Source organism: Grampus griseus (assembly GCF_964374135.1).
Source record: "Grampus griseus genome assembly, chromosome: X".
NCBI lineage: Eukaryota > Metazoa > Chordata > Mammalia > Artiodactyla > Delphinidae > Grampus > Grampus griseus.
In genome coordinates, this window is record NC_138999.1 from 126,422,571 (window position 1) to 126,435,805 (window position 13,235).

General features: G+C 60.7%; 2 protein-coding genes across 2 annotated transcripts; one reads left to right on the forward strand and one right to left on the reverse strand.

The window, feature by feature from the left end:
* Positions 1 to 1,485: 1,485 nt before the first annotated feature.
* Positions 1,486 to 4,379, reverse strand: LOC309817647 (paraneoplastic antigen Ma6E-like). The gene has a single exon (XM_082646912.1). It carries the CDS (start codon positions 4,128 to 4,130, stop codon positions 1,680 to 1,682), a length of 2,451 nt encoding a protein of 816 aa, XP_082503038.1. The 5' UTR covers positions 4,131 to 4,379; the 3' UTR covers positions 1,486 to 1,679.
* Positions 4,380 to 9,699: 5,320 nt separating this feature from the next.
* LOC309817648 (melanoma-associated antigen 8-like) lies at positions 9,700 to 10,473 on the forward strand (the record flags this gene model as incomplete). Its single annotated transcript, XM_082646913.1, has 1 exon — positions 9,700 to 10,473. One exon carries the CDS (start codon positions 9,700 to 9,702, stop codon positions 10,471 to 10,473), a length of 774 nt encoding a protein of 257 aa, XP_082503039.1.
* Between the last annotated feature and the right edge of the window lie 2,762 nt (positions 10,474 to 13,235).

A 13,235-nucleotide genomic window follows, 5' to 3' on the forward strand; every position in this document is an offset into this window, starting at 1 on the left:
GTGTCGGGAGGAAGAGGCGCCTCGCCGAAGCCGGGCGCCCTGCCCGCGGCGGGGCCCTTCTCGTCCGCAGCCATGCGGAGCGCGACGTGTCCCTCCGCCACGTAAACGGGACAGTGCAGCGCGGCCGGCAGCACCCTGGGCTCACACTCCCGCTCAGCCCCTCACAGAAGTGCTCCGGTTGCTCGGGGGTGACAGCACAGCCCAGCCAGGAAGTGACATCCTAAAGGGCAGGCCCGTCAGCATGTCAGCCTCCTGCTTCACGCCCGTCATCGCAGGGGGCACGAAGACACTCGTGCACGGGTGCAGAGCCACAGGCCGAGCGCTCGTGCAAACCGGCCACGGCCTTCTGGTCCCGGAGCCCCCGGGCCAGGCAGACGTGCACGGACCCACGTGTGACCCACGAGGTCAGAAGTCCTCCTGTGTGTCCCCTGGCCTTCCGGGCCGTGCACAGCACCCATGATTTCAAGCACGAGCATCGCCCGAGACGCGGCCCACGGTCAAGGGCGCTAAAACATTACAATTCACCTATGAACTGGAAGAAAAACCCTCACGATGTCTGGGTCTGCAAAGTGCCTACCTTACCCTCTCCCCGGAGAGGTGTCCCATGGGTGCTGAGCAGGAATCGGACTCTGGACCCCCGCCCTCACCCGCAGCAGCCCTTTCCCTCCATTGCCCACAGCAGAGGCCAGACTCAGATGAAACGTTCAGGGAAATTTATTAAAGAGAAACATTGACTGAAACCATTGAACACAGGGCATAACAACACACAGAGGAACTTCTAACGGCCACCGGAGCTCACGGGTCCCGGCCCCACCCAGGGTCCTCAAAAAGGTGCCTCCGCTACACCCCACCCGCCGGCCCTCCATCTCCCCACAGTCTCCCTTCCTGAGGGCCCCGCGGGTGGCCTCTCGCCAGGAAGATGGGCGCCGGCCATGCCCGCTCCCCCCAGGGCAGACCCTCCATTTCTGGCCCACATGCCCGGGGCCTGGCCCTGCCCTACGGCGGGCACAGGACAGTCCCACAGCAGGGCGCACGCCACCGAGCCGGGGACGTGGAGTCCCGAGGAACAACGGGGTGGCCCAGCAGAACACAAGCCCTGGGGGGCCTCCTGCAGACCTCCTGCAGCCCCGGTCAAGGTCTTCCTTCGAAGGTCGCAGGTGGGCTCCCAGGTCCTGGGGTGGGCGCTGGCTGTGACCTCGTCCATCCCGTCCTTCCCGCCGGCTCCTGGGACTGGGCTCGGGGTCTCCACGCCGCGCAGGGGTTGGGGGAACTGCTCAGAGGATAACACATGCACATTTCCACAACAACAGGCAGCGCTGGGCCTGAATCTATGCCCAGAAAGCACACGTTGAGCTCACGACACTGGCCCACAGAGACCAGAGCCTTGGCTGGCACGTGGCGCACCTCAGGGCTCTGCGGGGGGACGATGGCTAGGGTGTGTTGGGGGGAGGGGAGCGGGGGCTGGGGGGTTCCTTGACACCTGGGTCCCTCTGGGGCCTACAGGGACACATTTGGGCTTGCCAGTACAGGGAGCAACCTGCCCCAGGGGATGATGAATAGGGGTCCCCTCTCAGGAGGGAGGCCCAGGCACCTGGAGTGGCCCCTAATATGGGGCCAGTAGGCTGCCAGGCCTGGCCTCCCCCTGCCTCCAAGCGTGGGGGCCCTGGGGCCTGCTGAGCCTACTGGCCCGAGGTGGACCCCGGGGGGCTCATCTCTGCAGCCCCGTCCTCATTTCCCGGCTCTTCTGGGATGGGCTTGAGCCCCTCCTCGGGGGTCTCCTCGGCCTCCTGGCCTCCTGCCTGGGCGAGGCCCTCTGGCTCCCAGCCAGGACCTCCTGGGGCCACCGGGGAAGCACTGCCCATCCGGCCAGGCATGGGGACCCCGGGGGCATCTGAGGGTCCTGCCTGACCTAGGCCCGCAGGGGCGGCAGCACTTCCATCTTCCTGAGTGGCCGTGGACGCCTTGCTGGTCTCCCCAGGGCCAGGGGCTGCCCTGGCGGCACCATGGTCTTCAGGGGCTGCCCTGGTGGCACCATGGTCTTCAGGGGCCGCCTCGCCAGCCTGGGCAGTGCCGGCAACTGCCGCACTGGCCTCCTCACGTGCCGGGTGGTCCTCGGCGCTCCCTTCCTTGGAACGGGCGGCCTGGGCTGTGCTGTCTTCACCGGCCGGGGAGGCCTTGGTGCCATGTGCAGTGGTGCCTGCGGTGATGGCCTCATGGGCCGGGGCGGCCTGGGCGGCTGCTGCCAGGACTCCAACGTCCACACGGGCCTCTTCCTGCCCTGGGAAGTGCTCCCTGCTAGCCGGGTCGGCGTCCCAGGCCTCGGTCTTCTGGATGAGCCGCAGCATCTCCGCAAAGCCGGGAGGCCTCCTCATCAGCCGCCTCCTCCTCAGCGTGTCCCGGAGCGTGTCGTTCAGCCGGGCCCGCATCAGCACCTGCCGGGCACGCGCCTGGTCCGCCATGGCCGGGTGGATGGCCCCCTTCTCCAGGGCCGACTGCAGCAGGCCTTCCAGGCGCATCACGTACGCAGAGAGAGTCTCCTGGGGCCGCTGGGCACAGGTCACGAACTTCAGCCGAGCACTCCCCCGGGGGTCCTTGTTCCCAAACACCTGCACCAGCGCAGCCAGGCAGTCCTGGGCAGCCAGCTCGGGATCTTCCGCCAGGAGGCCGCGCAGGAGGTCCAGCGCGGGGCCGCGCAAGCTCTCCACCAGCCTCCTCCTCCTCTCCCTCTCAGACACGTGGCGCCACAGGTGCAGCGTGTGGCTGGCCTGCTCCAGCCAGCTCTCAGAGGACCCTTCCCCGTGGCCCGGCTCTTCCATCCCAGAGAAGGTTCCCAGCTCCTGGTAGCCCATGCTGTCCAGCACGGGCTGCGAGGCCTGCCTCCACTGCTGGGTCCCGGGCCCTGCCTCACCCATGGCGCCTGCCGCTGTCACAACTGCTTCCTCAGGCGCAGCCATTGCCCCGCCCGTGGGTCCTGCCACACTCAGAAGTCCTGCCACGCCTGCAACATTTCTGTAACCTGCAGCTCCTTCCTCATCTGACTCAGCTCCTGCTTCACCTTCAGCTCCTGCTTGACCCTCAGCTCCTGCTTCACCCTCAGCTCCTTCCTCACCTTCAGCTCCCTCCTCACCTGCAGCTCCCTCCTCACCTGCAGCTCCATCCTCACCTGCAGCTCCATCCTCACCTGCAGCTCCTTCCTCACCCGCAGCTCCTTCCTCATCTGACTCAGCTCCTGCTTCACCTTCATTTCCTGCTTCACCTGCAGCTCCTTCCTCGCCTGCAGCTCCCTTCTCACCTGCACCTCCCTCCTCACCTGCAGCTCCCTCCTCACCTGCAGCTCCCTCCTCACCTGAAGCTCCCTCCTCACCTGAAGCTCCCGCCTCACCTTCAGCTCCCGCCTCACCTTCAGCTCCCTCCTCACCTGCAGCTCCCTCCTCACCTGCAGCTCCCTCCTCACCTGAAGCTCCCGCCTCACCTGAAGCTCCCTCCTCACCTTCAGCTCCCGCCTCACCTTCAGCTCCCTCCTCACCTGCAGCTCCCTCCTCACCTGCAGCTCCCTCCTCACCTGAAGCTCCCGCCTCACCTGAAGCTCCCGCCTCACCTTCAGCTCCCTCCTCACCTGCAGCTCCCTCCTCCCCTTCAGCTCCCTCCTCACCTAAGGCTTCCTCCTCACCTGTGTCTCCCTCCATACCTGCGACTCCCGCCTCCCCTGCAGCTTCCTCCTCCCCTGCAGTTCCTGAGTGACCTGCAGTTCCTGCCTCACCCGCCCTGCCAACCACTGCTTGTCCCTGGGGCTGCGCAGGGCAACTGGGTCTATCCTGTGAATCAGCATCAGGGGCCTGGGGCAGGCAGACCACAGTCCAGGGCCCTCCCTTGCCTGGTATTTGGCGGGGGAGCAAGCTTCGATTTAAACACTCAGCAAACTCGACCAGGGCAACACTCGACCCCAGCTCCTTTCTGTAGACCTTGCCCAGCACTCGGTACCTGCCCAGGGAACGCAGGGCAGCCTGCACAGCCTCCTGGAATTCCTGGTCTTTGCAGTCATCTGGGATTCCCAGGATGAGCAGAGATCGCTGAGCGTTCACGCCCATCGACCTGCACCAGTCCCGCAATACCGCCAGAGCCATCGCCATCTTCGAGGACCTGAGGGTGGGGGGAAGCGATCAAACAGGTGTGCACAGGCTGTTGAAGTGTGGGAACCGGCCTGTGGGTGCAAAGAGGAGAGAATCATGTTTGTGCCACACAGCCCACCCTAGTGCCCCTCACAGCAGCAGCCTGGAGCACCTCCCTGCCCTGTTTGGTTTGTTTGACTTTAGGAAACTTCTTTTATAAATTACATTTATTTACAAGATAGAAGGCTAGGGACTTCCCTGGTGGCTCAGTGGTTAAGAATCCACCTGCCAGTGCAGGGGACACAGGTTCGATCCCCGGTCCGGGAAGATCCCACAAGCCGCGGAGCAACTAACCCCACGCGCCACAACCACTGACCCCAGCGCTCTAGAGCCCACGAGCCACAACTACTGAGTCCACGTGACACAACTACTGAAGCCCACATGCCTGGAGCCCGTGCTCTGCAACAAGAGAAGCCACCGTAATGAGAGGCCTGCGCACCGCAACGAAGAGTAGCCCCCGCTCGCTGCACCTAGAGAAAGCCCGCGCGCAGCAACAAAGACCCAACGCAGCCAAAAGTAAAAATAAAATTTAAAAATAATAACAAAAGAGCACTTGTTGCGTACGACTCAAGAAACAATAATAAAGTAAAATAAAATAATTTTTTTAAAAAAGACAGATAGAAGGCTCGTCACCTTTTCTACATTTCTGGCCTCAGTTTTAGGAAGCTGCCTTTTTCCCAAGGAATTTTTCAAGTCTTCCAATTTGTTAGCATAAACATTTCCATAATGTCCCATAATATTCCCCTATATCCTCTTTGTTAATGTACATCTGATCCGTAACGTTGGCCCTCTTTCATTCCTCATATTGGGGATCAGCGTTCTTTCTACGTTTCCGTGATTCATCGTTCTAGGACTTGCTCGGTTTCCTTGCTCTTTTGAAAGAAGCGCATGGCTTCGTTCACCGTGTCCATAATTTGCTTTCTATCACTGATTTCCTCTCTTAGCTCTCTTATTACTTCATTTTATGTTTCCTTTGCTCTTCTTCTTCTAGCATCTCTCAATGGACTGTTAGCTCACTGATTTTATGTCCTGACTCTTTTCTAACAGAAGCATTTAGAGGAATACAGTTTCCTCCTGTCGCTTTTTGCTGCCTCCCACTAATTTTGGTAAGTTGTGCTTTTTTAGTATTCACTTGGAAATATTTTCTAAGTCCCTCTGTGATTTTTCTCTTTGATCCATGGGTTTCCCAATATTTGAAGATATATTATCATTAGTACCATCAAATAAAATTCCCCCGTGATGAGAAAACTTATCATGGAAACTTGCAATACTGCTAAATTTATGGAGACTGTTTTACAACTCTGGTACGGCGTGTCCGGGTGAATGTGCAAAGCACCCTCGTAAAGAATCTGTGTACTCTGTGTGGAGGCCAGGGCCTTGCCCTGCCCACCCACCTCTGCAATTCCTGTGCCACCCGGACAGAGGCGACCTGAAGCTCTCGATGCCTCATGCAGTGGGCCAGAGCCCCTCCCTGGACCCCCACAAATCCATCTGCCATGGCCAACAGCCTCCACCAGATCACAGCAGCCCCAGCGCCTCCCCCTCTCAGCTTCACTTACGCCCCCCCGTGGCCAGGCGGCTCCTCCCCGACCCCTCGCACTGCATCCCCTCCATACACCCTCCCCCACCCACCAGCTGGTGGCGCTCCGCTCTGGGCCCTGGAAGCCGGGCGCCCCGCCATGCGTAGAGGTCAGACTGCCTCTCTCACCTCCCCACACCGGGGAGTCCTCCCCCGAGCACACTCAGCGCCAGGGGCTCTCGCTTCTCGTACCCCAGACGCAGAGCCCACCCGTCTTGCCCCCGCCCACCCGGGAGCCGGAGCCCCCTAACTGCCACGAGCGTCCTCCCCCCCCACCCCACGCCCCGCCCCGGCGGGAGCTCCCCTAACGCCTACCGCACCCGCGCCCGGGAGTCCTCCCCATCGACCCCCGCCTCAGCCTTCCTCCCGCCACACGCAGCAGCCGCTAGCCCGCCCCTCCCGTCTCGGCCCCGGGGGTGGGGCCCGCCCGTCCCGTCCCGTCCTCCCCACCCCCGCAGCCAGTCGTCCTCTCCTCTGGCCCCCAAGGCCGGCCCCACCCGACCAGCAGGAAGCCCTCCGCTCAGGCCCCCCCCCACGCTTAGCCATTAGCCCCACCCTCTGCACCCCGACTCCAGAACGCCCCCCACCAGCCACCCCGGAAGCCAGCGGTCCTCCCCTCTGACCCGCTCACTGGGGGACCCTTCTTCCCTCAGCCCCCCTTCAGCCCGCTACCCTCCGCCGCCGCTCCCCCACTCCCAACCGAGCAGCCCGTAGCCCTCCCCCGACCTCCACTCCTTCCCGGGGCCCCCGGTACCTGCGGAGTCCAGCCCCCGGCAAAGCCCCCGCCTGTCTCCTGACTCGCTCTGTCTCTGTGGATGGCTCCGGAGTCCCGCTCACGAGGGGCTGAAGAGCTCGTCTCAGCAGAGCAGCCAGGAACTGTGCCGCCGACTGTCCCAGGCACTCTGTGCGAACGCCACGTGGGCTTCCGGGTGCTCCCGGAAGCCCCAGGAAGATGAGGGAGAAAGTTCTAGACGTCTCTTTACCGAGAAACTGGTTGGATCAGAAGAGCACGTGAGGAGGCGCTCTGCTACGGAAGCAGCAGTGGCCATGCGCACTGAGGGCCTGAGGTCCCAAGGCTTGGCGCCTCCGGAAGCAAAAGACACGCCCATTGGCCTTCCACCAATAGGAAGGCCTCCTGCGAGGCTGCGGAGTTGGGGGAGCGAACTTGGCGATGCAGAGCCCGTTGTGGCAAGTACGTCCATTTGTCTTTACAGGTGGTTTTCTACTGTGATTGATAATGTCATAAACCTATTCTTATTTCTTTGGTTTGTTTTAACTTTTGAATTTTATTTTATGTATTTTTTTATACAGCAGGTTCTTATGAGTTACCCATTTTATACATATTAGCGTACATATGTCAATCCCAATCTCCCAATTCATCACACCCCCCGCCCGCCCCCACCATTTTCTCACCTTGGTGCCCATATGTTTGTGCTCTACATCTGTGTCTCTATTTCTGCCCTGCAAACCGGTTCATCTGTACCATTTATCTAGGTTCCACATATGTGCATTAATACACGATATTTGTTTCTCTCTTTCTGACTTCCTTCACTCTGTATGACAGTCTCTAGATCCATCCACATCTCTACAAATGACCCAATTTCGTTCCTTTGTACGGCTGAGTAATAAATAATAGTAATAAAGCTCTTCTTTATATGGACTGGTTTCTTGTCTAGCTGTATCAACTAGCCATCTTCTCACATGGCACAAGAGGATGAGGCAGCCGTCTGGGGCCTCTTTTAAAAGGGAGGTAATCTCATTCATGAGGGCTCCCCCCTCATGGGCTAATCACTTCCCAGGGCCTGAGGGAGGACTGAGGGGAGCCTGGACCCCAGAACAGAGTTGGCCCTGGGAGGCCAAAGGGCGGGATGAGCACGTGCAGCACTTCCTGACATCCGGGTCTCAGAGACGCTGGGGAGGGGAGTACGGGGCGGGGTCTCAGAGAGGCTAGGGAGGGGGTATAAGGGTCGGGGTGTCTGGTGAGCACGGGAGTGAATCCCAGGTCCTTCGTTGAGCCAAGGTGAGGGCCCTGAGAGAGGACTGAGGGGAGCCTGGACCCCAGAACAGAGTTGGCCCTGGGAGGCCATAGGGCGGGATGAGCACGTGCAGCACTTCCTGACATCCGGGTCTCAGAGACGCTGGGGAGGGGGAGTACGGGGCGGGGTCTCAGAGAGGCTGGGGAGGGGGTATAAGGGGCGGGATCCTAGGCGGGCACAGGAGAGAATCCCAGGTCTTATGTAGAGTCAGGGTGAGAGCCCTGAGTGTGGACTGAGGGGAACCTGGATCCCAGGACCGAGTTGGCCCTTCCAGCCATAGGGCGGGATGAACAGGTGCAGCACTTCCTGACATCCGGGTCTCAGACACCCTGGAGAGGGGGAGCACGGGGCGGGGTCTCAGAGAGGCTGCAGAGGGGGTATAAGGGGCGGGGTGTCTGCTGGGCACTGCGGAGAATCCCAGGTCCTGTGTGGAGTCAAGGTGAGGGCCCTGAGGGAGCACTGAGGGCAGCCTGCAACCCAGAACTGAGTTGGCCTTGGGAGGCCGTCACGTGCAGCACTTCCTGACATCCGGGTGTCAGAGAAGCTGGGGACCTGGGATAAGGGGCGGGGTCTCATGAGGGCAGAGGGTAAAATGTCAGGTCCCTGGTGGACTAAGGTTAGGGCCCTTAGGCAGGACTGAGGGGACCCTGAGGGAGGACAAAAGGGACCCACCATATCACCGCCCTTGCAGGTGGCCGTGGGAGGCCCCGGGGCGGGATGAGCACGGTAGGCCTGTCCTGACGTCCTGACGTCAGGGTCTCGGAGAGACTGGAGACCTGGTATAAGGAGCAGGGACTCACACTGGCAGACGGGACAATCCCAGGTCCTGCCCAGAGTCCAGCCTGCACGCGAGGAAGGAAGGACTGAGGACGTTAGACCCCAACACAGGGAGGGATCCTTTGCCCTTCCGCGGGGGCCTTGGAGGCGCCAGAGCACGGTCAGCAGATGAGATGTTTCCTGACCTCTGGGTCGGGGTCCTCAGGAGGTCAGGTGTTTGGTGTGAGGGGTGAGCCTTCAGGTCCAGAGGGTGGACTCCCAGGACCCCGAGGGAGGACTGAGCAGACCCCCAGCCCTGGAACAGGGGCCTCAACAGAAACCTGCCCCTGTGGTCAGCGCTGGGAGGCCAGGCAGGATGTGAGGAGGAGGTGAGGACCCAGCATCTCCCCTTCCTAGGACCCTCGGGAGGCCCTGGGCAGGTGCGGCCACCTGTGGGGCCCCCTCACTGCTTTCTGTTCAGATTCGGGGTCCTGTTCTGAGTTTCCCCTCCAGCCTGCAAAGGGGAGGGTCCAGGCCCTTAAGGGGAACAGTGAGCACGACGCGCGACCCCGAGGGGACCACCCACCCCAGAACTCAGAACTGGGGGGACCTCACAGAGTCCAGCCCAATCCTCCTACCAGCACCGAGGCCCAGAGCTGTGCCACAGTGTACACAAGAGGTGCGCCCTCCATTCTTCTTACAGGGGCTCCAGGACCCGGGAGGCGAAGGCCCAGGTCTGAGGACCGTGTCCTCAGGGCACAGAGCAGAGGAGGCCCAGGCAGCGCCAGGAGCCAAGGGGAGGTGCGTGCCCTGAGTGTGTACCCAGGGGCTCCCCCTCCCAGAACAGAGGGGACCCCACAACACCCAAGTCACCCCACCGCCCTGTCAGCCCCAGAACCTGGGGCCGTGCTGGCTGCACCCTGAGGAGCCCCTTCACTTCCTTCTTCAGGTTGGCAGGGGACAGGCCACCCGGGAGGAGCGCCCCTGTGAGGCCCGAGGGCAGCCCTTGAGACGAGACCTGTAAGTGGCCTTTGTCAGGGCTGCCCAGGGTGCCTTTCTCCGCCGAGGCCGCTCACACCCCCTCTCTACCCCAGGTACGAGGTCCCCTGCCCACACTCCCGTGGGCGGCCCGACCCCAGTGATCAGGCCCCTGGTCGAGATGAGTGAGCTCCGCCAGCCTGAGGCCGACCTTGAGGCCCCAGTCCCGGCCCAGGGTCCGGTGGAGGCGCCGCTGCTGGGGGCTGCGGGGGAGGAGGCCGCATCCCCCTCGTCCTCCGCCTCCCCTGGCGCCCCCTCCTTCTCCGCCTATGCCGAGCCCTTGTCCCGCGAGGCACTTGTTGCGCTGATGGCTGACCTGGTGGGGTTCCTGCTCCTCAAGTTTCGTACCGGGGAGCCGACCTCCGAGGCGGAGATGCTGAGTACGGTCGTCCGGGAGCATCGGGACCACTTCCCCGTGGTCCTCCGCCTCGTTTGCGAGTGCCTGCAGCTGCTGTTTGGCGTGGACGTGAAGGTGGTGGACCCCCGCCAGCGCACCTATGTCCTGGTCCCCACCCTGGGCCTCACCTGGGATGCAGTGCTGAGCGACTGGCAGCGCACGCCCGAGGCCAGCCTCCCTCTGCTGGTCCTGACCATGGTCACCCTGTTTGGTGACCGCGTCCCTGAGGAGGAGGTGTGGGGAAAGCGAGGCACCCTGGGGTTTTGTGGCGGGAGGGAGCTGCTCACCGAAGTGTGGGTGCAGACGGGCTACCTGAAGTACCGGCAGGTGGCCCACAGCGACCCTGCCCGCTACGAGTTCCTGTGGGGTCCCCGGGCCTACGCGGAGGCCAGCGAGTGTCAGGTCCTGCAGCATCTGCTCAGGAGCAATAGCATGGCTCCCAGGTTCTTCCCATCCGTGTCTGCAGGGAGTGTGAGCGATGAGGAAGAGGGAGCCTGAGCCAGTGCAGCAGCCAGTCCCACGTCCAGCAGCTTCTCCCGTGGGGCAGGAAGGGGGGCTGCTCCTTCACTCTGAGTTTGAAGAGGGAGCGGTCAGCCTTCTAAGCAGTGAGAGCCGGGCGAGTTGGGGGAAGCCGGTGTGCAGCATTTTGGGTTCCTGTTGTGTATGTTGACATGGACTTCCATGTCTGTTTTCTTTAGGAATTTTTCAAATGTTGGTTCTTTGAATAGAAGACTAAACAAGCTTCAGTGTCTAACTTTGTGTATGACGTTAATCCCACAGGTATTTGCACTAATTCAGTTCAAGAACAAGAGTTTTGCTGTTTTGTAAGAGAGGTTGGGAAATCTCCCAGTTCGTTTTGTGACCGTGTACAAGATAACAGGGAATTGGAATCAGAACTGCTCTGGAAATGTGGAAGTCCTTAGCAGTGATATAGATGGGGGAAGAAATAGAAAAATAAAAGCCATTGTTGTTCCAATTCTTGCTTCCCTGTCTTGTCTGTCATTCTGTAAATAAAACGAACTATCTCTGTTGAGTTGGATTTGCACGGGTATTTTAAGAAAGTAGGAGAAGGTTCAATAAGCCCCCTGCCCACTGGCTTGTTTATTCCGCAGACCTCCACGGAGCCTCTGCTCTCCGGAAGGGCCTGTGTTAGTAGCGGGAACGCTAGGAAAAGCAGGACACACCCACACCTAGAGTGATGGTCTAGGAGCCACTGTCACATGAGGAAGGTGGTGAGACGTCCCCTAAGTCCCACAGAATAAGACAACATGGGACGAGGCGGTGGGGCTCCAGGAGCGTGCCCTGGAGTGTTAAGTGCCCCGAGCCAGGGCACTTCGGGCCTTTGGGAAGTGGGGGTTCCTTCTGTGGGAGGTGATGGTGATGAAGCTGGGTGGTGGCAGCAGCCAGACATGCAGAGGGTGTGTCTTGGGTTGCAGGGGAAAGTCTGAAATGGGACATTGCTGTGAGATGTCCTTCTGGGTCGTGGATAAAGCCGAGAGAAATCTCGCCCTGGGGCAGGAAGGAAGGGGTGCTGGCTCTTGTTGCATTGCAGTGGGCCACAGTGAAGAGGTAGGTGTTTCATAGCCGCCATCTGCAAGGATTTCCAGAGAAATGAGGGTCTTGCTCTTTGAAGCCCTGCTCGGTATTCCCGGGGCTGGCCCTCCTCTCCCTGCCCTGGGGGAGCCAATTACCAACTGTATGGAAACGACCATTTTAGTCACCTGGAGTTTACTTTGGCCACTTGTGAGCAAGGTCTAGATTTCAGTGGGATGAAATGAATGAAAATAGGGGGTTGGAAAGAAGAGAGGCTGCCGAAGTGGAAAGGAGTGGCCGTGCGACTGGAATCCTGGGAGCTTTGCGTGAGCTGCACCCAGCTGGGGAAATCACCACCCTTCCCTCCATGCCGACAGACACACACACACACATCCAAATTGAATAATATATCCTCCAGGAGTAAAACACACAGAACAGCAATTTTGACTGGTTTTCTATTCCGTTTCCTATGGAGCTGCAAATTCTCTGAGATGTCATGAAAAGAAAGCAATTTCCAGAGGGGAGAAGGACAGAGTCTGGGATCAGAATAAGACTAGAAATAAGTCCTAGCCACTAAGAAGCAACGTCCGCCAGTGTCCCCGCGTTCAGGCAGGTGCAGAAATATGGCGGCATCAGAGACCCACAGGTTTGGGCTGTGACCTGGCATCGAAAGGAAGGGGCAACTCCTGGGCCTAATGGGATTGGGAGGTCACTGCAGTGGGAGGTGCAGACGGCGCCGGGGGCTAAAGAGGCAGCCCTCCCTGCTGAGCGCCGTACGACAACGTGAACATTACGTGGGATCCTGGATTTGAAGCACCTGCCATATAGCAGGTGGGCACTTGGAAAAGGTGGAGAATTTCAGGGCCAATGGAACCTGCTCAGACACTCCTGCCGGAAAAGAAGGGGATCTTGTCATCACAAATGGTAAGCACTCCCGGGGGAAAGCAGGGATTCCTAGTGCCTGTTCGTGCAGTGAACTGACTGATGGGGGGCAGTGCTAGCCCAGGGACGGCCGTGGCAGGCAGCGCAGCAGCGGCCGGGACATGCCAAGAGCGCCCCAGGGACATTCAGGGAGACACTTTTCAGGGGGGCAGCAGCGCCCTCCCCAGTAGACTCTGGACGAGCACACACCACCCCGGCACACAGCCAGTCCTGACCAGGGCGGCGCAGGGCACACGGGAGCTGCTGCCCATCAGCGGGAAGCTCTGACGTTCTCTACGTGCGCTGAGCCTGCCCCCTGAGGGGCTGGTGTGAGTTGTCTCAGCCGTGGCCCTGTTTCCCGAGAAGCCCCCATTCCCCAGCCCCAGCTAAAGTCTGCTCTGAGCTCCAGCCTCCTTGGCAAAGGGCTGACCTCCTGCCTGGCTCTCGCCTACCCTCCTCTGTGGCAAATGTCGCCGGCTGCTGCTTTAGGGGCCTTTGTGAGCAAGTGTGGGGGCCCGGGCCTGTGCCTGTCCGTGGTCCCTGAGCTGGGGCTGGGCACAGGGATAGGGCTGGGTTGGTGGCGGGATGCAGGGTGTGAAGCCAAGTGACATTCACAAGACAGCAGCAGGGTGTAAAGCCACGTGTGAGCAAGCATCCAGGAGGAGGGGCATCCGCAGGGCCCTGAAGGGCACAGACACTCACGCCCCGTGGGGATGCGGAGAGTCCTCCAGCCCGGCGGTCCCCGTGCTTTGAATGCAGGCTTGCCGCCTGCCTGACAGCCAGTGTGCCCGGGGAAGTGAGCCTGC